Below are 22,430 nucleotides of genomic sequence, written 5' to 3'. Positions count from 1 at the left end.
CTCACAGTACTAGTGTTGACATGCCTACGAGTCTTCTGCTACTGTCTTGTCACACAAATCTCCTGCACCTCTGTCGAAATACCTTTGCCGCCATTCGAGCAGGGTTGTTCGCCACACGTCGCCAAATCAATCTTTTCACGATCTCATTCCTCAACATAATGGATGTCTCCCTACCGCCCGATCCGGATCTGCAAATAATTGTCCTCATTCAAGCTGTGGTGAGAATGGTGGATAAAATTGGCCGTTTACTGGGCTACCCGAACGAATGCGAGGCCGGCTCAAGCGGTAATAGATGCGAGAGCGATACTCGCAGCAGTGTCATCCCGCGGCACCTCCTTGAACTGATGCTGAAAAGCGAAGGATGCGGAAATGGCTCGGCAGATAGAGCCGGGACTAAAGCGCTGAAGGAGGAGATCCGAGGATTACATGAGCTCGTTTACAAGCCAGTATGAAGGATATCGATGTGTGACAAAATCGAGCGGCATTTTTAGCAGGTAGACTTTCATACACACCGTCAATAAGATTATAGACGTACCACAAATTTTAGGAGAGTTGACTGTTCAACTTATTCGGGGCCGAGCCCGAGAAGGATACACTTAGGATACTCTAATGCGCTTTTGGGTGTCCTAAATCATGAGTAAGCATACCACAAAGCCGTGGGAACGGTACTGCCCAAATCTATGGGGTAATCCGAGCCGAGTAAGCTTCGGTGAATTCGCCTGGGACATGATTGCCGAGTGGCGTGATTTTGACGCGCTGTCAGACGGTCAGACGTGCCCATGTGTTCGGGACTTTCCAATCTTCCCACATCATACGTTCCAGCTCAGTTTGGAAGCAAAGGGACTGATGCAATCACAGGGATAAATCGCGTGCAAGAAGGAGACCTCTCAGCTGTCAGTTCCAGAGCTTTGCAAATTCCAAATATTGCTTGATCCGAAAGCACGGGAATCAGCTTTTGGCCTCTGTCAACTTTACATTCTTACCTGCCTATCGATCGGACCAGCCATGTCACTCGTCGAGATCTCTCTGCCGCTTCTTCGCCTCAGTCCGGCGCTCGTGTCCTCTATGACCCTCATGTTCGCCCTCGACGAGCACCTGATTTTTGGGACCTGGGTGCAGGGTCCCATCCGCCCACTGGCAAACTCTAACCTTCCTGCCTGGTGGACCAGGGGCGGTCTTCGATGGCAGTGGGTCCTTATCATCTTCTACCCTGTCAACTACCTTCTCGGCATTCTCAACCTGCTTATACCCGAGCATCAATATGGCTCGACAACGTGGTATGCATGGGGACTATTCTTCAGCTTAGCCCACATGCTATTTGCGCCAACGGCTCTGCAGCGCATCGCGGCTATCGAGAAGAACGTTCCAAAGGGCAATGTTGTCATCTCCATGGAATCTTGGCTTCGGATGAATTGGATTAGGGCGTGGACTACGGATCTACCGGCTTGGGTGTGCTTCATCGTTGCTGCGCTCAAGGCGCTGTGACAGTTTGTAGTGAGCAGGTTGGAAACGACAATGTGGATGACGGCGTCGATAGAGTGGGAATGAGAAGGCGAAGTGGGGACGGTAGATTGCAATATTGAATGTCGCAATATGTGACCACAGCGGGTGTGAAATAATGATCGAGGACTAGCCCCCATTCTTGACAGAATTGTTGAGCGTGCGATGTGCTGACGATGCGAGGTCTGTACGAAGTGACTCCACACGTCCACGTTCATGATAGGGGTGAAGCTTTGGCCGTCTACGCGCGGGCCCACTCCTTAGCCTCACGCTAGCGGACCGGTCTCCCGGAGGCTCTTTGGTTGGATGACTTCTCTCTACCAGAAGATCAAAGACTTCGTGACGCGGGAGGAAGGTGTTACATATTATTGGTATATATAATGCAGCTGGCACAGTCCAAGAGCTCATGCTTGTTGCTAAAGTACCCGATAAAGAAAGATTTTGCAAACGCGCGGCTACATCGGTTGCGCCAAATCACCTGAATGCGTGGCACAGTATCCAGCACAACATCCATTGCCTTTGTGATGCTTTCTCTACTACCCCAGATACATCGCACTGCAGCACATCAACAAAAGAGCCGAATGAGGGACGAAGCTTTCCCCTAATTGCGTGTCGGAGTAGAGCGCTACCAAGGCCAAAAAACAGCCAATCGGTAGCCCGATAGTGCGGAGGCTCTGTACCCAGAGCACGACCGAGAGCAAGGCACTGACGAGGACCAGGAATGCGTTCAGCCTCGAATCCGAAGGATTCAGCCACGAGAACAGGACTCTTTTGTGCCCCGGTAGCATCGTGTCAAGGTTTTTGGAGAAACTCGGGGTAAGTCGCGAGGTCAGGCGGGCTTGTATGACGAGGACGTTGAAGAAGACTAGCGTCTTGCAGATGCAGTCACTTATGAACGGCCCCCACGACATATTTGCTGTGGAAATAGGTCGAAGACCTTCAAGAGATACCGTTAGAATTTTGTACACGGTTCCTTATCGGAACAATAACCGATCTCTGTGTATAAAAGAACTTACCGTGATTGGAGTTGGCGTTTTTACCTCGAATGATACACTGGGATGACGACTTGTTTTGGCCTTGCCAGACTTTATAACAGTTGTGCGCTCGTCTTAGGTAGGTAGATATCAACGAGGACGTATGTTTGCGGGTCGTGTCTCAGGACCGAATAGGCACATGGTAGAAAAAAGATATATCCGCATATATGTTGTGTCATCATTTCGGTACTTACGGTTTCCCCTTCAATAGAAGCTGGTACGGTCTCGGGAGTACGGAATGTTAGTACCGACACCGTGGCCGGCTCAGCAAACCCTTCGGTCTTTTCGCTGCCCATATCGATAGAGAAAGTACCGACGTTGGGATACTCGGTAAAGGCGCGGTCGGGCTGCAGCTTCTTCTTTGCACCATTTCTATCCGCTTTGGGTTCTGCTTTCGCACACTGACCGATGCAGAGGCCCGAATCGGACTGGCTGTATATACGAGTCTGACACCGACCCCGAAATACATCAGCCTGACAGCAACGACTCCAGATCCTCTCGAATGTTGGTGTTTGCACGAAAAGCCGAAGTCGAGAACGCCACAGGAAAGTTGGGTCAGCCCTGAGTGAGCATTTGTATGCAAGTTAGTAGGTAGTAGTGTAGTTCGATAGTACGAATGAAAGGGATTACTTGACCAAGGAAACATTGCCTCACCAAATCCTTTCGCGCGTCTGTGATCATTGTCGAGTTTCAACACCGCGTCCCAAGCTATACGACATCTTGCATTCGCAATGACTGCCCACCGAGAGACCCCACATGGCAACGGAGAGCCAATCGCCGTTATTGGAAGCGGCATGCGCTTTCCTGGCTCTTCGAACAATTCGTCCAAACTCTGGGAGCTTCTCCTCAATCCGCGCGATCTTCTCAAGCGCATCCCGGAGGATCGTTTCAACATCGACAACTTCTACCATCCGGACCCGAACCACCACGCAACGACGGATGTTCGGGAGTCGTACTTTCTCGAGGAGGACCACCGTCACTTCGACGCGGGTTTCTTCAATATCAAGCCCGTCGAAGTAGCCGCCATTGATCCACAGCAACGCCTGCTGATGGAAGTGGTCTACGAATCGCTGGAGGCGGCGGGAATACCCCTGGAATCCTTGATCGGCTCTCGTACCGGGGTCTACGTTGGACTCATGTGTGCCGACTACCACGACCATTTGCACAAAGACGTCGACACTTTGCCAACCTATGCTCCGACAGGTACGGCTCGAAGTATCATGTCGAACCGCATTTCGTATTTCTTCGACTGGCATGGCCCCTGTATGACCATCGACACCGCGTGCTCCTCCAGTCTGGTCGCGGTGCACCAAGCAGTCCAGCTACTACGAAGCGGCGACTCGGACGTTGCGGTCGCGGCGGGGGTTAACATGATCCTTGGATCCGGGCAGTACATTGCTGAGAGCTCGTTGCACATGTTGTCGGCCGATAGTCGGTCCCGCATGTGGGATGCTGATGCTAGCGGGTATGCGCGTGGTGAGGGTGTAGCTTCTGTAATTATGAAGCGTCTCAGCACTGCACTCGCCGACGGCGACAAGATCGAGTGCATCATTCGAGAGAGTGGAGTTAATCAGGATGGTCGAACGAAAGGTATCACCATGCCAAGTGCTTCTGCACAGATGGATCTCATCGAGCAGACTTACAAGAAGGCTGGGCTGGATCCAAAAGACCCCAATCAGCGCTGCCAGTACTTTGAGGCGCACGGAACCGGAACTGCGGCTGGCGATCCAAAGGAAGCTGAGGCTATCAGCAAAGCCTTCTTCCACCCTGGCGATAGCACGTCCCATAAGGGCGATCCACTCTACGTTGGCTCCATCAAGACCGTCATTGGTCATACGGAGGGTACTGCGGGATTGGCTGGTCTTCTCAAAGCCTCTCTCGCAGTACAGCACGGCGTCATACCACCCAATCTGCTGTTCAACAAACTTCATCCCGCTGTGGAGCCGTTCTACACAAACCTCGAGATTGCGACACGCTCCAAACCATGGCCAAATCTCGCGGATGGTATTCGCCGTGCCAGTGTCAACAGCTTCGGCTTCGGAGGTACGAACGCGCATGTCATCATCGAGAACTTTCTGCCTTCCACAGGCACCCCTACACCGGACAGTACGACTCTGTCCATTCCGCTGTTCTCACCCTTCAACTTCTCAGCTGCATCTAGCAGTGCATTACGAGGAGTCTTGTCTTACTACTCGAAATACCTTCAATCTCATCCTGCTGTTGATCTCGGCAATCTTTCCTACACCTTGTATGCACGAAGATCTCATCATGCAATCCGAGCCAGCATATCGGCAAAGTCGGCGGATGACCTCCAAGCCAAGATTGACGACTTACTGGCGGCATCGTCGGAAGGAGGTACTGGCTCCAGTTTTGGTACCCGTGCCAAAGAGCTGCCGCGGCCAGTACAGATCCTGGGCGTGTTCACTGGCCAGGGTGCACAGTGGCCGACTATGGGCAAAGGCTTGATGAAGAGTCCGTATATCAGGGCAATAGTCGAAGACCTGGATCGTGAACTGCAGCGTCTTCCTGAGCCACACAGACCAAGTTGGACACTTGCGGAGCAGCTCACCTGCGATGCGTCTGAGTCTCGCGTCGCAGAAGCTGCATATGCACAGCCGCTCACAACCACAATCGAGATTATCTTGTACGATCTTCTCCGCAGCGCAGGCGTCAGCTTTCATGCGATCATCGGCCATTCCTCAGGCGAGATTGCCGCAGCTTACGCCAAAGGGTTCATCACCCGAGCAGAGGCGGTCAAGATCGCGTACTACCGGGGTTACTATTCGACCATGTGTCCATCCGACAAGCCTGGAGCCATGATGGCCGCTGGCGCATCTGCAGAGGACGCGAACGAGCTTTGCGAACTGCCTATGTTCAAGGGTCGTTTCTGCGTCGCTGCATACAACTCGCCTACAGCCGTCACGCTTTCTGGCGATAGCGATGCTATCGAGCAGGCGAGGGAGATTCTCCAAGACGAGGGGAAATTTGCAAGAGTCTTGAAGGTTGACAAAGCGTATCACTCGTCTCACATGGAGAAGGTGGCAGCTGGTTTCCTCGAGGGCCTGAAGGGCTGCAACATCCGACCTCAACATGACACGCCGGAAGGTCCTTCGTGGTTCTCCAGCACGTATGAGAATACGGAGATGCGCGGCGATATGCAAGGTGATTGCGATCTCTCTGGCTCATACTGGGTGAATAACCTGCTCCGGCCTGTTCTCTTCTCCCAGGCCGTACAGTCTGCTGCCACTGCCAAAGAAGGCCAATTCGACTTCGCTATCGAAGTTGGCCCACATGCAGCGTTGAAGGGACCAGTATTAGAGACGCTTCGTGCCCACAGTGATGCGGAAGCAGTGCCGTATGTGGGCTTGCTGCACCGTGGGAAAGACGATATCGTTACGTTCAGCAACGCCCTTGGCGACTTGTGGTCTCGGTTCTCTCCTTCTCCAATCGACTTCCATACAATGGACCTATCGACATCCGGTGCACTCAGCCGAGATCTCTTGAAAGACCTTCCCACATACCATTGGGAGCACGACAGACTCTACTGGCACGAATCTCGGATGTCTAGAGCTGTAGCCAGCGCCAAGAACCCTCACAATCCGTTACTCGGCGCGAGAACGACAGATGTGACCGAGAACGAGATTCGCTGGAGGAATCTGCTTAAGCTCAGTGAGATGCCTTGGGTCCGGGGCCATCAGCTTCAGGATCAGGTCATCTATCCAGCAACAGCTTACATCGCCACCGCCGTGGAGGCAGCTAGATCGCTGTCGCCAGACGAAAACATTGCTGTGATCGAGATACAGGACTTCAGCCTCGGTAAACCGCTAGTCTTTGGGGATAGCGATGCCGGCATCGAGACACTCTTCACGCTGCACAACATCGCCAAGGAAGAAGGTAACAAGAGTTACGTCGCTTCCTTCTCGTACCATGCGTCGAACAATGCAGAAGTAGAACTCCTGTCCACGCATGCGACTGGTAAAATCCGAGTGACGACTGGAGAAGCGCATCCCCGATGGCTGCCGTCTCGAAAAAGTGATCCTCCGAATCTCACCAGCGTCTCAGAAGACCGGTTTTATTCTTCTCTGGAGCCCATTGGCTACAGCTATAGCGGCGACTTCCGGACGCTCTCTTCCATCGAGAGAAGACTCGACTACTCTTCTTCGACCATCTCAGTGCCTGCACAGGATGATGAGCCAGTGCAGATGCTCTTACACCCGGCTATGCTGGACACGGCGCTGCAGGGCATCTTCTTGGCGTATTGCTTCCCGGGTGATGGCAGTCTTCAACAGCTGCATGTTCCCACTGGGATCAAAAGCTTCCGCGTCAACGTCGGTTTGTGCGAGCAGCATCTCGGGGCAGAAAGCAAGAGCGTAAACTCGTGCGCGCACCTGACTGAGAACCCGATGACTTCCAAGCAACTCCGCGGCGACGTCGACATCTATACCCACGAGGGCGCCGGCCTGGTTCAGATGGAGGGTATTCAAGTCGTCGCTTTTGCTGAGCCCACCGCGGATATGGACAAGAAGTTCTTCACCGAGCACATCTGGGCGCCGCTCAACCCAGATTGCGAGTTGGCCATGGGCGGTTTCAGGTCCACGGCTGAGGACTACGAGTTCGCTGAGGTCATGGAAAGGGTCGTTCTCGATTACATGAGGAACATCACCAGCACCTTCCCCAAGGACGTCAGACAAACCATGAACCTCGAGTGGCATTTTGAGTGCATGTTCGAGTTCTACCACCACGTCATTTCTACCACCGGAACAAGACCATACTCTCAGAGCAGATGGCTGGATGACACTGCAGACGACATCGCGGCCTTGAAAGTCAAGTATGTTATACTCCTTCCTCCTCTCGTGACAAAGCGCACCTTCTTTTTCGGCTTTCTTTCTTGCTTCTACCTCCTTCGCTCTTCGATCAGGAATGCTGACTTGAATCTCGCGCAGATGGGCACACAGGACGGAGCTCCAGCTAGCCCGCGCAGTAGGTGACAACCTTCCGGCCGTTCTCAGAGGCGAGACAACAATTCTCGAGCACATGACCAAGGACGGTCTCCTGGATCGCTTCTACGAGGTCGGTATGGGCCTGCGAGAGTGGTCTCTCTTCCTCGGCCAGACCGTGAAGCAGATTGTGCATCGATACGGCCGCATGAAGGTACTGGAGATCGGTGCTGGTACAGGTGGAGCTACCAAGGTGATCATGAAAGAGATCGGCCGCTCCTTCGCCTCCTACACCTATACCGACATCTCTTCGGGTTTCTTCGAGACTGCACAACAGGTATTCTCTGCCGTGAGCGACAAGATGATATTCAAGACTCTGGACTGCGAGAAAGACGTCGTGGCACAAGGGTACGAAGAACATTCGTACGACATGGTCGTGGCCTCTCTGGTCCTCCACGCGACGACTGATCTACGCCGCACTCTGAGGAATGCACGCCAGCTCATGAAGCCTGGAGGCTACCTAGTCATGCAAGAGATCACCAACAATGACGTGAGCCGTACCGGTTTCATGATGTCTGCCACCACAGGTTGGTGGCTAGGTCAGAACGACGGGAGAATGCTGTCGCCTGGTGTATCGACGCTCGAATGGCACCAGTTGCTCCTTGAATGCGGCTTCTCGGGCATTGACACGGCCACCCCCGAGATCGATGTATTTCCTTCAACGCTGACTGTCTGGGTTACACAAGCTGTCGATGACCGCGTCTCGCTGCTCCGCGAGCCACTTTCCTCCTTCAGCACCTACAAGCCAGTTGACGAAGAGGAATGGGACCTAGTGATCATCGGTGGTCAGACGTTGGGTACCAGCCAGCTCATTAGCCAAATCGTTCGGCTAATCCAGCCGTTTGGCGTGAAGCATGCCGTCTATCGGACACTTGGTGATATGACAGGCTCCGCCACGACGACACCTAACAGCGCGATTCTTTGCCTAGCGGAATTGGATGAGCCCATCTTCCGCTCCCTGTCAGAACAGGCGCTCAAGGGAATACAGCGACTATTCGAGACCCAAGGAACCGTCCTCTGGGTAACACAGGGTTGCAGGTCGGATGAGCCGTATATGAACATGTCGATCGGTCTCATACGAACCGTGCTGCTCGAAATCCCCGACCTAGTTGCGCAAGTGCTCGATCTGGAAAGCGGCACCAAGCCCGATCCTCGACAACTTCTGGAGACACTCATACGCCTGCGCTATGGCACCACATGGGAGAAGAACGGTAGCATCGACAAGATGCTGTGGACACAAGAGCATGAGCTCGCTCTTGAGAACGGACAGTTCATGGTTGCGCGCGTTCATCACGAAAACGTCATCAACGACCGGTACAACGCATCCAAGCGAACCATATACCATGCCATCGACCCGCAGACCACGCCGGTCAATCTCTCGCTCGATTCTACCAAGCCGGCTCTGGTTCATAATAGTTCTCTCCAGACCAGGATGTCCATGTCGAATCGGCAGGGTGTTGTCGAAGATGCTTCGGATGTGGTGATCAAGGTTGCCTACTCGCTCTTGGCGCCTGTGCTTACGGCTCCTCTTCAGCCGGCCTATCTGGTCTTGGGTACGAACATGGCCACGGCCAAATCTGTCGTCTCCATTACGCCGACCAATGGCTCGCATGCCTTAGTCCATCCAGAAGACGTGGTAGAGGTTGAAGTGCCTGCGGGTAGCGAATCTCAATTCCTCTCCCAGCTGGACAATTTGCTGCGTGTCGAGAACCTGCTTTCTGTGTGTCGGAGAGACTCTACACTCCTCATCCATGAGCCATCTCCAGAACTAGCGTCCAGCGTCATCGAGGCTGCATCTCTCATCAACGTGACCGTCTTCTTCACCACTTCCGCCACACCAGTCGCTGATGGCGCGTGGATCAGCATTGATTCTTACGCTCAAAAGCGCGAGGTTCGGTCTTTGCTGCCCTCTGCTGTCGCAATGTTTGTGAACGGCTCCAAGGATGCCCAACAGAGGCAGTTGGGCGAGATGATCGCTTCCGCTCTACCCGACTCCTGCCTTCGGACGACGCTCGCAGGGATACAAGCACTGCAGCATGCTCGTGGCTTTGCCATACAGGATCTCCGCCCAAGACTCCACAGGGTTGTGCAGTGGGCAATGAGGGACACGCTCCTGTCGAAGCCTCTGAGCTCCAACTTGGCCCCTATAACATTGGAACAGCTGGTTGGTGGGTCCGAAATCGAGACTGCCACTCCAGCCGTCTTGGACTGGAACAGCGCCTGCCCGGTTCCAGTGCAGATTTCCACGGTCGACGGCCTCGTCCACTTCAAGAGCGACAAGACATATGTCATGTTTGGACTAACCAGCGACTTGGCGCAGTCCACCTGCACTTGGATGGCATCGCACGGAGCGCGGAACATAGTGCTCACGAGTCGCTCACCGAAGATGGATGCCAGATGGCTGGAGAGCATGAAGCAAGACGGGGTGAGGGTTGAAGTCTTTGCGAACGACATTACTGACAAGGCTGCGCTCTCGTCGCTTGTTGACCACATCCGTCAGAACTTCCCGCCCATCGCAGGTATCGCTCATGGAGCCATGGTTCTCGACGACGTCTCATTCTCAGAGATGCCGCTCGAGAAGATGACCAAGGTGCTAAGGCCCAAGCTTTGCGGAGCCATCTTTTTGGACGAGCTCTTCCGTGGAGGCGCGGATGCGCTGGATTTCTTCGTCTTTTTCTCCTCGGCTGTCACCATTGCCGGCAATCGCGGGCAAGCAGCATACAGCGCCGCCAACTCCTTCATGACGGCGCTCGCGAACAAGCGTCGCAGCCAAGGCCTAGCGGCATCTATCTTCCACATCGGCGCTGTTATGGGTGTAGGATACATCAACCGCAATCATGGGTTCTTGGGCAGCGTGCACGAGGCTTCTTTCAAGGTCGGCTTCTTGCTGCTATCCGAGAGGGAATTCCACCTCTGCTTTGGCGAGGCCGTCTTAGCATCCCATCCGCTCTCTGGGCGAAATCCCGAGGTCATGACAGCATTGAGAACGTCTGGACTCGACGATGTGATGATCCGTTGGCCCAGGTTCCCTCGTTTCCAGCACTGCCTTCAAAACGACCAAGTGGGTGACAGCAAGAGCACCAAACGGGCGGCTGACGCGTCGATCAAGAGCCGACTGGTCGAAGCAGCTACAGAGGAGGAGATTCGCGATATCGTGCAAGGTAAGCGTGTATATCCTGGCGATGCACTGCAGCGCAAGACTGACAATCCCTAGATGGCTTCATCCGTAAGCTGCGCGTTATACTCCAGATTCCAGACGACAAAGAGGCGTCCCAGATTCTTACATCACGAATTGATGATCTCGGCGTCGACTCTTTGGTCGCTGTAGAGATTCGTTCCTGGTTCTTGAAGGAGCTCCAGACCGAAGTGCCTGTGTTCATGATCTTATCCGGCGGTCTGGTTCAAGAACTTCTCGATCACGCAGTGGCCAACACGCCAGCTCGCCAAACTCCAGACCAAGGCGACACCTCTCCTGGCCCCGAAGTGATGCTTCCGGATGCGACGCCATTGCCGATCCCCGATGCCACTGATCCATCTCCATCAAGAACCCCACAGACAAGCACAGACTCGTCCAGCCCAAGCCACTTGAGCGATGATGACTTGGATAAGCAGGAGTCATCGTCCGCCACCTCTGGCTCGGTCGCAGACTCCAATGAGGTGACCAAGCCAAGCTTTGACAAGATACTCCCCATTTCACCAGGCCAGTCCCGGTTCTGGTTCCAGAAACACCTGATGGAAGACCAAACGACGGCGAACAGCACTATATGTGTGGCGGTCAACGGTACTATCAGACTAGGCAATCTGGAAAGCGCCGTCCAGAAGGTGGCAGCACGGCACGAGTCTTTCCGGACTTCTTTCTTCGTGGATGAGAATCAGAGACCTGTGCAGGGCATTTCCGAAACTTCGCGTTTGCGCCTCGAGACTGTGCCTCTCGCTGATGAAGCGGGCGTGGCACGCGAATTGGAGAGACTCAAGAACCACGTCTATGATATCGAGCATGGCGACTGCATGCGCATTGTGCATCTCAGCTTGACACCAACGAAGAGCTATCTTCTCCTTGGATCCCACCACATTATTATGGATGGCATCAGTCTGGAGGTCCTCCTCGACGACCTACAGAAAGCCTACAACGGCCAAGAACTGAACGTTGAGCCAGCGTATCAGTATTCGTCCTACTCGGAGAAACTGCGCGGGGACTTGGCATCGGGGGTAATGCAAGGTGAGATAGAGTACTGGCGGTCCGAGTTCGCAGCACCGCCGTCGCCGCTCCCACTTCTTCCATTCTCGGCGGCCAAGAATCGCGTCCCGTTGGCCGCATACGCGCACAACTCGGTGAGTCGCGTCATTGACATGCAGCTCTCATCGCAGATCCAAGACGCATGTCGCGAGCGGAAGGCAAATCTATTCCACTTCCACCTGGGCGTGTTTGAGGTCCTCCTATTCAAGCTGTTCGGCAACAGTGATGTTTGCATTGGTATGGCCGACGCCAACCGCTGGGACGACCGAGTCGCGAAGAGCATCGGCATGTACCTGAACTTGCTGCCGCTCAGGTTCCATTTGGAGAATCAGCACTCATTCGAGGAGGTGCTGAAAGACACGCGCAAGAAGGCTTATCGAGCAATGTCCCGCTCGAGGCTGCCATTCGATGTTTTGCTCGACAACGTGAGCTGCGAGAGGTCGACAGCAATCAGTCCTCTCTTCCAAGCATTCATCAACTATCGCCAGGGTGTGAGTGAGAAGCGACGCTTTGACAGTGCAGAGGCTGAAGTGAAGTCAATTGATCTTCCGGGGTCCGGTTACGACGTGTCTCTGGACATCATCGAGAATCCAGGGGGCGAAACTCGGGTCACTCTATTGGTGCAGCGCGGTTTGTACTCTGAAAGCGATGCATCCCAGCTTCTGGACATGTACTTCGCCTTGTTGAACGACCTTTCTCGGTCTTGCGGAATGGCCTTGCAGGACGTGTCCTTGTTCTCAAGTCAGGATGTCAGCACTGCGATCGAGTTTGGAAAAGGTAAGTCGGCTGTCTACACATTTAACATAGACCCGGAGCGCTAACAACGTCTTGCAGGTCCAGTAATGATTTCCAAGTGGCCGGAGACTTTGGCGCATCGTATCGACGAGATGATCGCCGAGCACCCGGACGAAACCTCAGTCAAAGACTGCAACGGCGCGTCGTGGACATACCAACAGCTTGATCAACATGTCGGAAGGATATCATCCGCACTTCTCAAGGCAGGCACGAATCCAGGATCGGTTGTGGCGGTCTTCCAGGAGCCGTCGCCCCACTTTGTGTTTTCCTTGCTTGCCATTCTACGAGTTGGCGCTGTCTACGTTCCCTTGGACTGCAACATCCCACCAGCGAGGCTCCGCGTCATGATGGAAGAGTCTAAGTGCTCTGCGCTGCTTGTCAACACCACGACGGCTCCTCAGACCGAGAGCATGGAACTCTCGCCATCCGTGGCTGTTCTGGATGTCCTCCTTCTCCAAAATGGGACATCAAGCCTTCCTCCGGTCTCCGCCCGAGCGAGCGAGCCGGCAGCTATACTGTTCACCAGTGGAACCTCGGGAATTCCCAAAGGCGTGATGTTGTCACACGGTAGCTTGCGTAACCACGTAGAAGCCTTGGTGCACACGCATGGGTTTGGACGTGAGACGGTCTTGCAGCAGAGCTCCGTGGGTTTCGACATGTCTCTGAACCAGATCTTCATGGCGCTCGCCAATGGAGGTACTCTCGTCATCGTTCCGGAAGTCCTCCGCAAAGATCCTGTAGCCGTGGCCAACATCGTGCTGGAAGAGAAGATCACGTACACCAGCGCAACCCCGTCGGAATATCTCGCCTGGCTCAGGCACGGCGCGGCTAGCCTTTTTCAAAGCACGCACTGGGCATATGCCACGGCAGGTGGTGAGAAGTTCTTGCCTGAGCTCCTGCAAAGCTTCCGTAAGCTCGGTGCCCGCTTCGAACACGAATTCCACTACTTCAACGCTTACGGCCCGACCGAATGCGCCATGTCGTCAAGCGAGCTGGATCTGAGCTTGCTGAACCACAATGATGGCCTTGTCCCAGCCGGTAGGACCCTTCCAAACTACGGTGTCTACATCGTGGATCAAGATTTGAGCGTCTTGCCGATCGGCTGGTCCGGAGAAGTCTGCATCGCGGGCGCAGGCGTTGCCATGGGTTATATCAACAGCAGTGATGAGTCGCAGAGCAAGTTCCTGCACGACCCTATGCCGTCTTCGGTGGCTACACAGAACGGGTGGACTAGAATGTACCGAACTGGAGATAAGGGCGTCCTCAGATCAGATGGTTCCTTGGAAATCATCGGTCGCATCGATGGAGACACGCAGATCAAACTCAGAGGCCTGCGTATCGAACTGCAAGATATAGAACAGTCCATACTGGACGCGGCCAAAGGACGTGTAAAGATGGTGGCAGTAACGCCTCGGGGTGACCCTGCACTGTTGATTGCACATGCGGTGCTGTCGCCTTCGGACAACTCGGTGGAGAGCGAGATCCAATTCCTAGGCAACCTCGCCGCATCGCTGGACCTGCCGCAGTATATGCGGCCCGCGGCCATTATCGCCGTTTCCTCGATGCCACTAAATGCAGCCGGAAAAGTGGACAGAAGAGCCCTCCGAGGACTCGCTATTCCAAGCACTGTGCGGGGATCGGAATCGACAGAGGAGCTGACAGAGATGGAATCCAAGCTGGTCCAGGTCTGGCTAGACACACTGCCGGAGCAGATGCAGGAGGTGCATCGTATCGACGCCAGTTCTGACTTTTTCCACGTTGGTGGCAACTCCATGCTGCTCATCGAGCTGCGGCAGCTCATCAACAAGACTTTCAAAGCCAGCCTTCCCCTATTGAAGCTCTTTGAGAACAGCACACTGGGCGCCATGGCAACCATGATGCAGGATGCATCTTCAGATGCTGACAAGCCGATCGACTGGGAGGCTGAAACTGCGATCCCCAGTGACATTCTGGAAGGGAGCACACACCAACCTACGGGAGTAGCAATGCAGAACCACACGTCTCCCAAGACTGTGGTAATCAGCGGCGCGACAGGCCTCCTGGGCAGCTCTCTGCTCCGACTGCTAGTTCAGGCCCCCGATGTTGGCAAGATACATTGCATTGCCATTCGCGACATCAGCAAGTTGGCCGAGTTTGCAAGCTGCTCCAAGGTCGTACTGCACAAGGGTGATCTTTCTCTTCCGCGCTGCGGACTAACGGAAGCGGAGGCCAAGTCGATTTCAGCCTCAGCAGACGCCATCATCCACAACGGTGCAGACGTGTCGTTCCTCAAGACATACCAGTCTCTCAGGAGCGCCAATGTTTCCTCTACAAAGGAACTCGTGCGACTCGCATCTACTCGTCGGATTCCGCTCCATTTCGTCTCGACTGCTACGGCAGGCAAGTTCAACAAGTCCGAGACGCTAGCTCCAGAGTCGCTCGCCCGCTTCCCACCTCATCCAGACGGTGGCGCAGGGTTAGCTAACGGCTATGCGGCTTCCAAGTGGGTCAGCGAGATTTTCCTGGAAAAGGCGAGCCAGCAGATCGGCCTGCCAGTGTTCATCCACCGGCCCTCAGCCATCATGGGCGATGATGCAGCTGAGGACATCATGTCCAATCTCCTCGAATATGGATCCCTGATCAAGGCGCTGCCCGACTTGAGCCGCTGGACAGGCTATGTAGATCTTGTCTCTCTCGAGAACGTCACCGAGGGCATCGCTGGTTCGGTCTTGCAGGCGACTGCAGGTGCTGACAGCAACTCGCGAGTCGAGTATCTGCACCACGCAGGCGACCAGATCATCCCCGTACAGAGCATTCGGGAGCTGTTGAGCGGCGAGGCGGGTAGTGGGCTGGAATCGTTGCCTATAGGCGAGTGGGTGGATGGTGCGGTTCGGAGTGGTATGAATCCTCTGGTGGGCGAGTTCCTGCGCGACGCCGATGCGCATGGTGGACTGCAGGTCGGACAGAAGCTGTTGCTGAGCAAAGAGAACTAGATGCTGCTTGTGGTGATAGTTATGGGAGATACTTGACTTTGTTACTCACTCGGGAGCACATATCAGGGAGCTAGGATAGGCGTTGTGGAATTGCTTAGGTTAGGAGGACTTTGGTGATATCCGGCATAGTTTGGGGAGTGGGTACAAGGTAGAGATGTCATCAATATTTTTTCGTGCGCATACCTACTCTATGGAATCTGAGGCAGTTCCGGATGAGAACACGATGCGCGTTAGTCGTTGACGCGTGCTCGGCGCGTCTGGAGATTTGGAGTTCAAGAAGCGGCGCTGGTGGCGCACGGGCCGGGTTGACGCAATCACATTTCCAGCCGATGCTCATGACCTCAGCATCTAGCTTTCACCTTGCCCTGCGTCCTCAAACTTCAAGTCGCACCACACAATGTTGCTTCATAGGGCAACTGTATTGGTCGCAAGCGCAGCAACAGCACGTTCATATCAGTAAAACCTCATCGCTATACCGAAGATGCTGATTGACATAGCTTCTTCTTTCGTTGCGTCATCATCTATTTCACTGCACTTCGCGACTGTCCTATCATCTGGTCAAATTGACATCTCGATTATGTTTACTGCAATACCTAGAGGAAGTGGCATTATCGTGTGGGTTGTCATATCGTGGAGTAACTGGTGGACGCCCTCGGATTACAGTCGCTAGGATCTACATTCGCGATCTTAGCTCTTCACGATAACCCAAATTTGACACTGAATACGGTGCATGGCTAGGCCAAGAAACTTATCTCCTACTGACGACTATCCAAAGTGGCCAATCTTTGTCATGGCAACATTCCTTCGACATTCATTGTCACTGGTCATGAAAACCCACGGGTCGCGCTGCCTGATCAATCATGAATTGGTTGCGACTCTTTCACTAATTGCTGTATACAAACATTTTTTTCCTTCGCGAGTGCCCTTCCATGGAACTTATTAACCACTCCGCGAAGTCTGTCTCGCACTGTTTACGCACACCGAAGTTGTTCCTTCTCTTCCTACCCGCTACGTATATAATCTCGACCCATTCTTCCCTCCTTCTCTATACCCCGCCCTCTTATTAATAATCTCCAAAAGACTTGAAGCTCTAGCTATATTCTGTCAAATGGTTGAGTTTAGATACAGTCGACCTGCCGGTAACCGAGTCTGGCGTGTAGACAATGTCCCACGCGCCGCGACTGAAGACGACATCCGCGATTTCTTCCAACAGCATATGATCCTCGATCAGGTTCGCGCAGCTCATCCACGAACAGGGGCGAATTCGAGTGTATATGTCATGTTCGGGCATATGCATCCCGTACACATAGCGAGTGACTACATCCGTGGCAATCGTGTGCGCGTGGAAGCTGCTCCTTCTGGCAACTATATAGGTAAGTGTTCGATCTTGACAAGCCCTTCGCAAACTATTTGCTAACCTCTCCACAGTCAACGACAATCACGACGGTTTCGTTCGCCCTGGACTTTCTGGCCCTGACTCGGCCTTACCTGGACGGCCTTACGGTACTCGTGGGCTTACCGACTCGGACTTCCCAGATCTTGGGATCACCCGCGAAGACGAAGCACGTCGACGCGAAGAAGATGCCGTGCGGCGTCGAGAAGCACGAGAAGCAAGAGTAAAGGAGAGCCAATTACTGCAAGAAGAACACGAAAAGGTCGTGCGGGAGCGTGAAGAAGAATCTCGAAAGGAGAAAGAACTAGAGGCTCAGGCCAAAGCCCAGGCGGAGAAGAAGCGATCAGCTCTCGCTGAGCTAATTCCACGAGTTCTCCAAAATCTGGGTGACGTTTTACCCCCGCATCGCGTCCCTTCTCCTGATCTCGATAATCGAGAAGATTCGCGGAACCGACTACTCTTTATGACCGACATCCCGCCCGAGCTCGATAACGATGTGGTCATGGCGTTTCTCCACCCGTTTCGCCCCGAAGGTATTGATCGTGCTGAACTCGGAGGAAATCGCATGTTGTCTGCTATTGTCTTGATGCAAACAGCTGAGGGCCGCGACCAGGCTGTTGAGCAGCTCAATGGCACAACGCTTGCAGGCCAGAGGGTTGTCCTCCAGGCTTTCAACAATGTCACTCAAGATGTCCTGGACCGTGTCCTAAACCCACCTGTTCCCAACGCCCCCAGCTCGGCGAACCCTCCGCAGGCCTCGAGCTCCTACTCCCCTTTTGGAGCCTCGGAGATCACGTCGCCTGACCCGCCAGCTCCCGATATGTCGGCCCTCACGGCCGTGTTGCGCAACCTAAACTTAGTCCAAGACCCGGCTCCGGAACCACCGCAACCAGCTCCCCGTGGACGTGGACGTGGACGTGGACGAGGATCTTCTTCCAACCGCCGCTCCTCTGGACGGGGACGGGGTCGTGGCACCACGCAGCCGTCCGGTCAAGTAGTACAGCCACCATGGAACTACAATCAGACAAGCTACGCCCTGAGTCGAGCCGAAGCTGACCGCATCAATGCAGAACGGCAGCGTCGTAATGGAAATATTCGTGGAGGCCGTGGAGGCCGCGGTGGTAGACCAGGTGGCCGAGGAAACGGACGTGGTCAGTAGGTTGGAATGCCTCTTGCTTCGAAGATTGTGGATGTTGTTGCAGATTTTGATGCGTTTCGGACCTTTCGGATGCCTAGCGAAATGGTCTCCTTTCTCGACTCCTTCTTCTTATATTCCAAGAGCAGGGCAGTTCGGGTGGACTAAGCCCGGTACCCCAGTATCAGCACGACGCCCAGCCCGTTAGATACCGCGCAAACATTTTTTCTTTTCCAAGTTTTCTGATTTTCGAATCTGCTATGAGTAGGAACACCATTGTTGAGGCTGGAAGTACTTAGCACCATGATCTTTAAAGTAACAAACCCCCGTCTCCATTTTCCGTCTTTGCCTATAGTGGCCCGAAGTGAGCTTTTCCAATACTTTCCAAAGCCATGTTGTTTCATTGACCTTAACTAGATGCCGCGGCGTGGTCATGTAGGGGAAAAAGAAATGCTACCCACTGCACCCATGTAGCCAGAATGCTTTGTCGAAAGTGCACGATCGTATGTAACAGATTGCGCAAGAATATCAAAGGCAGTAGAAGCGAGGCAAGAAGTCTGTATGGCTGTAGCAAGTTCTTCAAGTGGTAGTGTAGGCATGGCAGGAAGATGGGAGTTGATGAATTATGTGCATGAATAGACGATTCGCACGCTAACCACACAAAGGTGCCGCTACTAAAACGCAAGTAGGTATAAGAGCTATTCCACCATCCTTTCTAAAAGAAGCGACCGCAAACACTTCTACATCCCCCAACCTCTCCGAAACCACCACTCAACCGAAGTGAGGAGCGTTAAGAACGATAGCGCAAGAAACACCACCGATAGTCCCCGCAATGGGAATAGTCATAATCCACGAAAACACCAAAAGCCCCACTCTCTGCCAGTTAACAGCCTTGAGCGTACCATTGCAAAGACCCACACCAACCGTCGCACCGGTAATACACATGGACGTCGAAACAGGAAGCGAGTACTGCGAGAAGATGAGCACCGTAAGCGCGGCACCCATTTCCATGCTGCAACCTCTGCTAGGCGAGTGATAAGTAATCTTGTTACCCATGACCTTCATAATGTTATAGCCGTAAGTAACAAGACCGAGGGAGAGGGTAGCAGAGAGAACGGCGAGTTGCCAGACGGGCACAGATGCTTTGCTCTGCGAGGCTTTTCCTGTGTTCCACGCGCCGTAGATGACGGCCCAGGGGCCGACGGCGTTTCCGATGTCGTTGGCGCCGTGGGCGAAGGAGGCGGTGCAGGCGGTGAGGACTTGGACGAAGGAGTAGGTGTGCTCGACTTCGTTGGAGTACTTCTTTGCGTGGCTGTAGACGCGCTCCATGCGGCGGCCTTCGGGTGTGCCGTGGATACCGGTTTGCGCAGCGTGGATGTCGTAGTTTACGCCGTAGAGGGCGCCGACGACGAGCATGGCGGGGATGCGCTTCAGCGTGATGAGCATGTTCTTCTTTTCGTAGATCTCGCCGGTTTGGATCTTGTTCTCGTGGAGGTAGCGCATGGCCCAGCCGAGAGGTCCCTTCTTGGCGCGGAGCTTGGAGTGGAAGCGCTCTTGGCCTTGGGCGACGAGTTCCTTGTAGCTGGGTTGTTGGTGCTCGGCGATGTCGGTGGAGACGGCCATCTTCTCGTGATCGTGGACGGTGATGCCCTCTTCGGAGTCGTTGTTCTGCTCGGGCTTCTTCATCTCTTCATCCTCCTGGACGACGGCATAGTCGGGAACAACGGCAGCCTCGACGCCATCCTGGGCGAGACGCTTGAAGAGAAGAGGACCTTGGAAGACGTGGTACCAGCGGACGGTGTGGTCGCGTTTCACAACCTTGGCGTGTAGGTAAGGGACGAAGAAGAGAAAGGATAGGAAGGCTAGACCGACACCGCAAGACATGGTGACGGTTGCGACATACCACGCGGGCTTCTTGTTGAGACCGAGGTTGGGCGATCCCTTGTAGACGATAGAAAGTGTGCAAATGGTTCCAGCAACGAGAAAGAAGAAGGGTGCAGTCCAGATGGCCCATGGAATGGGGTTCTTGCGGACGTGGACGGTCATCTTAATCAGCATGAAGATGATGGCACCGAAGCAGGCAGAAGCGGCAGGTGCCATTCCGAGACCTGCGAAGATGGCACCAAGACCCTTGCCCTTGTTCCAGCCCCATTGTACGTTGGCAGCACCGGCAACAGCGACACCAACACCAGCGACGGAAGAGATGAGCGAGTAAGACGATGAGACGTGAGCGGAGTGCTTAGTGCACCACTATATACGGAGTCAGTGTATGCTCCACATGCAATGAGTACAATGGCACTTACCATAACCCACATGGAGGCACCAGCGAGAGCACAAGTGAATGCGAGCATCTGAACACCAGCATCGTCCTTGAAAGCATTGGGAGGGATAATGCCATTCTTGATCGTCTCAGCGGTACGAGCACCAACGGTGATGGCACCGACCATCTCGAAGATGGTACCCAGAATCATGGCCTGGCGGTAGGAGACCGACCGGGAAGACACAGAGGTAGCCCATGCGTTGGCGACATCGTCTGTACAGTGTTAGTCTGGAGCATGATGAAGTGACAGTATTGCACGTACTGGCACCGTTGTTGTATGCATCGAGCATGGCAAAGAAAGTGCCAATGGCGAAGACATAGTTGTACTGTGTAAGACGCGCCATGATGACTGATCCTCGAGCAGTACAAGTCGCTCGATGACAAAGAAGGCTGTTTGAAGTTGGAGCTGGGATGCCGAAAGTAAGGAAGGGGCCTCTGTGAGACATGTATATATATTGAAAGAGACGCTTCAGGTCGCTCTTTGCGGCGGAGAAGGCCCGCATTGGCTTACGGCGTCTATCCCTTCGATGGATTCCAGACTGATGGGTGACATCCGACGCCCTGCATCTCCAGCTACTATACAGCCACCACTCAGAGGCCGCAACGTGAGAGCATTCGCCAAGAAAACGTGTGCTCGAAATGAATCTGTGATTGGGTAGGGCGTAGCAGAATGGCGGATTTCTTGCCAAGGCCGTCAAGATCTCCCCACTAGCGCAGTCAAGCAACTCTGGTGAATGATGGCGGAGCTTAGCGCTTTCAGCACGAAACTCTCATTGACGCTACCAAGCCGATAACTTTGACAGCCATGTCTCTTGGCCGCATCTTGGCAAAGCTCGTAGCGTTCGGGCGCGGAGTGGTCTCGTGTAGTAACGGCAGCCAATGGAATCATCGCACGCCAAAACGTGGGTAACATCAACGGTCGCCAGACGTCGACATCCATCTACCAGCTGAACCAGGCCCTCCCACGGCCCTGGGTCTGGCCTATCTCCCACGCATGTTATTTGCTCGAGCGTTAATTCACCTTCCAGAACAGTGTCCGAAAGCTGACGGGCAGGCCTAGGATTTTGCAACAGACTCTGCTTGGCGTTTCCAGCATGCAAGCCGAAGATTAACGCGACTGACATCGTGAGGTCTACCCTCTCCGGAACATCGTCTAGCGGAGGTAGCTCCTGCGCGATTTTCGAGCACATCCTTCGCGAGCGCCGAGGCTGCTGTTCTAACCAACAGCGAGTCTGTATCACAACACATGGTGTCGACGAATGATTCGTATGCCGTTGGATAGCACCAGAAGGGTGTTGCGCTTTGATGTATGAAGATGCGGATGAACCCGTACAAAGCTAGTGACCTGCGAGTAGCTGAGGTTGTCGGCGACGTCCTATGCCAAAGTCTCAAAGCGAGCTGGAACCTCGTTGTAGATCAGACGATAGATTTGAAGTGCAAACCGGACAGAGGGGACCTCGCATGGCATCCCTTGGACCAGTGTGCGACTTGCGGGTCAACTCAATTATAGTCCGGCTCGGTGGTATCATGCGTAAGCTGAGAGCCATTTACCAACAGAGGCGGACTCTTGGCCCGCCAGGCGCTATGAGGAAGTACCTCCATGACGGACTCACCATCTGCGTAGTTGATCCCGAGGGGCTATGTTTGCCATCAGACTATGCAAGTCCGGTCTCTTGGGATGTGTATATCAGATAACGCAGCGACATCCAGCGCTGCGCGGCGATGTACATCATATCGCCGCTGGTGTAGGATCCTACCAATGCCTCCGTGGTGATCAGGGCGCCGCGGGTGGTTTCGGAGACCAAATTGATACCGCTGCAGTGGCCATCGTCAACGTCTTACCAATAGGCACAGGCGGATCGGTGACTTCATTCCTTAGGATCGAGGGTTCTCAGAGAGAATGTGAACGCGTCGCCATGTCCAATACATTGCGTCGGAAGCGTGACGCGTCGAAAGTCGAAATCCCTTGTCCCTTCTCTTTCAATCAAATCGCGCTAGTCCGAACGGGTAAGCTCCTCTTCCCTACAAGAGAAGAACCGAACGACAC

The 22,430-nt window shown here is 54.1% G+C and overlaps 3 protein-coding genes across 3 annotated transcripts; 2 read left to right on the top strand and 1 right to left on the bottom strand.

Annotated features, from left to right (window-relative positions):
• Positions 1-3,265: 3,265 nt before the first annotated feature.
• J4E87_000483 (putative Hybrid PKS-NRPS biosynthetic cluster) lies at positions 3,266-15,535 on the top strand (the record flags this gene model as incomplete). The annotated part of the gene is made up of 4 exons (XM_049372140.1): positions 3,266-7,362; positions 7,478-10,692; positions 10,746-12,545; positions 12,603-15,535. The coding sequence occupies 4 exons, from the start codon at positions 3,266-3,268 to the stop codon at positions 15,533-15,535; spliced, it is 12,045 nt and encodes a 4,014-aa protein (XP_049238274.1).
• Positions 15,536-16,814: 1,279 nt separating this feature from the next.
• J4E87_000482 (uncharacterized protein) lies at positions 16,815-18,087 on the top strand (the record flags this gene model as incomplete). The annotated part of the gene is made up of 2 exons (XM_049372139.1): positions 16,815-16,908; positions 16,964-18,087. 2 exons carry the CDS (start codon positions 16,815-16,817, stop codon positions 18,085-18,087), a joined length of 1,218 nt encoding a protein of 405 aa, XP_049238273.1.
• A 747-nt stretch (positions 18,088-18,834) lies between these two features.
• On the bottom strand, positions 18,835-20,727 carry J4E87_000481 (uncharacterized protein; the record flags this gene model as incomplete). The annotated part of the gene is made up of 3 exons (XM_049372138.1): positions 18,835-20,313; positions 20,367-20,596; positions 20,646-20,727. 3 exons carry the CDS (start codon positions 20,725-20,727, stop codon positions 18,835-18,837), a joined length of 1,791 nt encoding a protein of 596 aa, XP_049238272.1.
• Positions 20,728-22,430: the final 1,703 nt, after the last annotated feature.

This window comes from Alternaria ethzedia (genome assembly GCF_023757985.1).
Source record: "Alternaria ethzedia strain BMP 0044 chromosome Unknown scaffold_1, whole genome shotgun sequence".
Lineage (NCBI taxonomy): Eukaryota > Fungi > Ascomycota > Dothideomycetes > Pleosporales > Pleosporaceae > Alternaria > Alternaria ethzedia.
The sequence above is the reverse complement of the archived record's forward strand: the minus strand, read 5'-3'. Positions and strand labels throughout refer to the sequence as shown.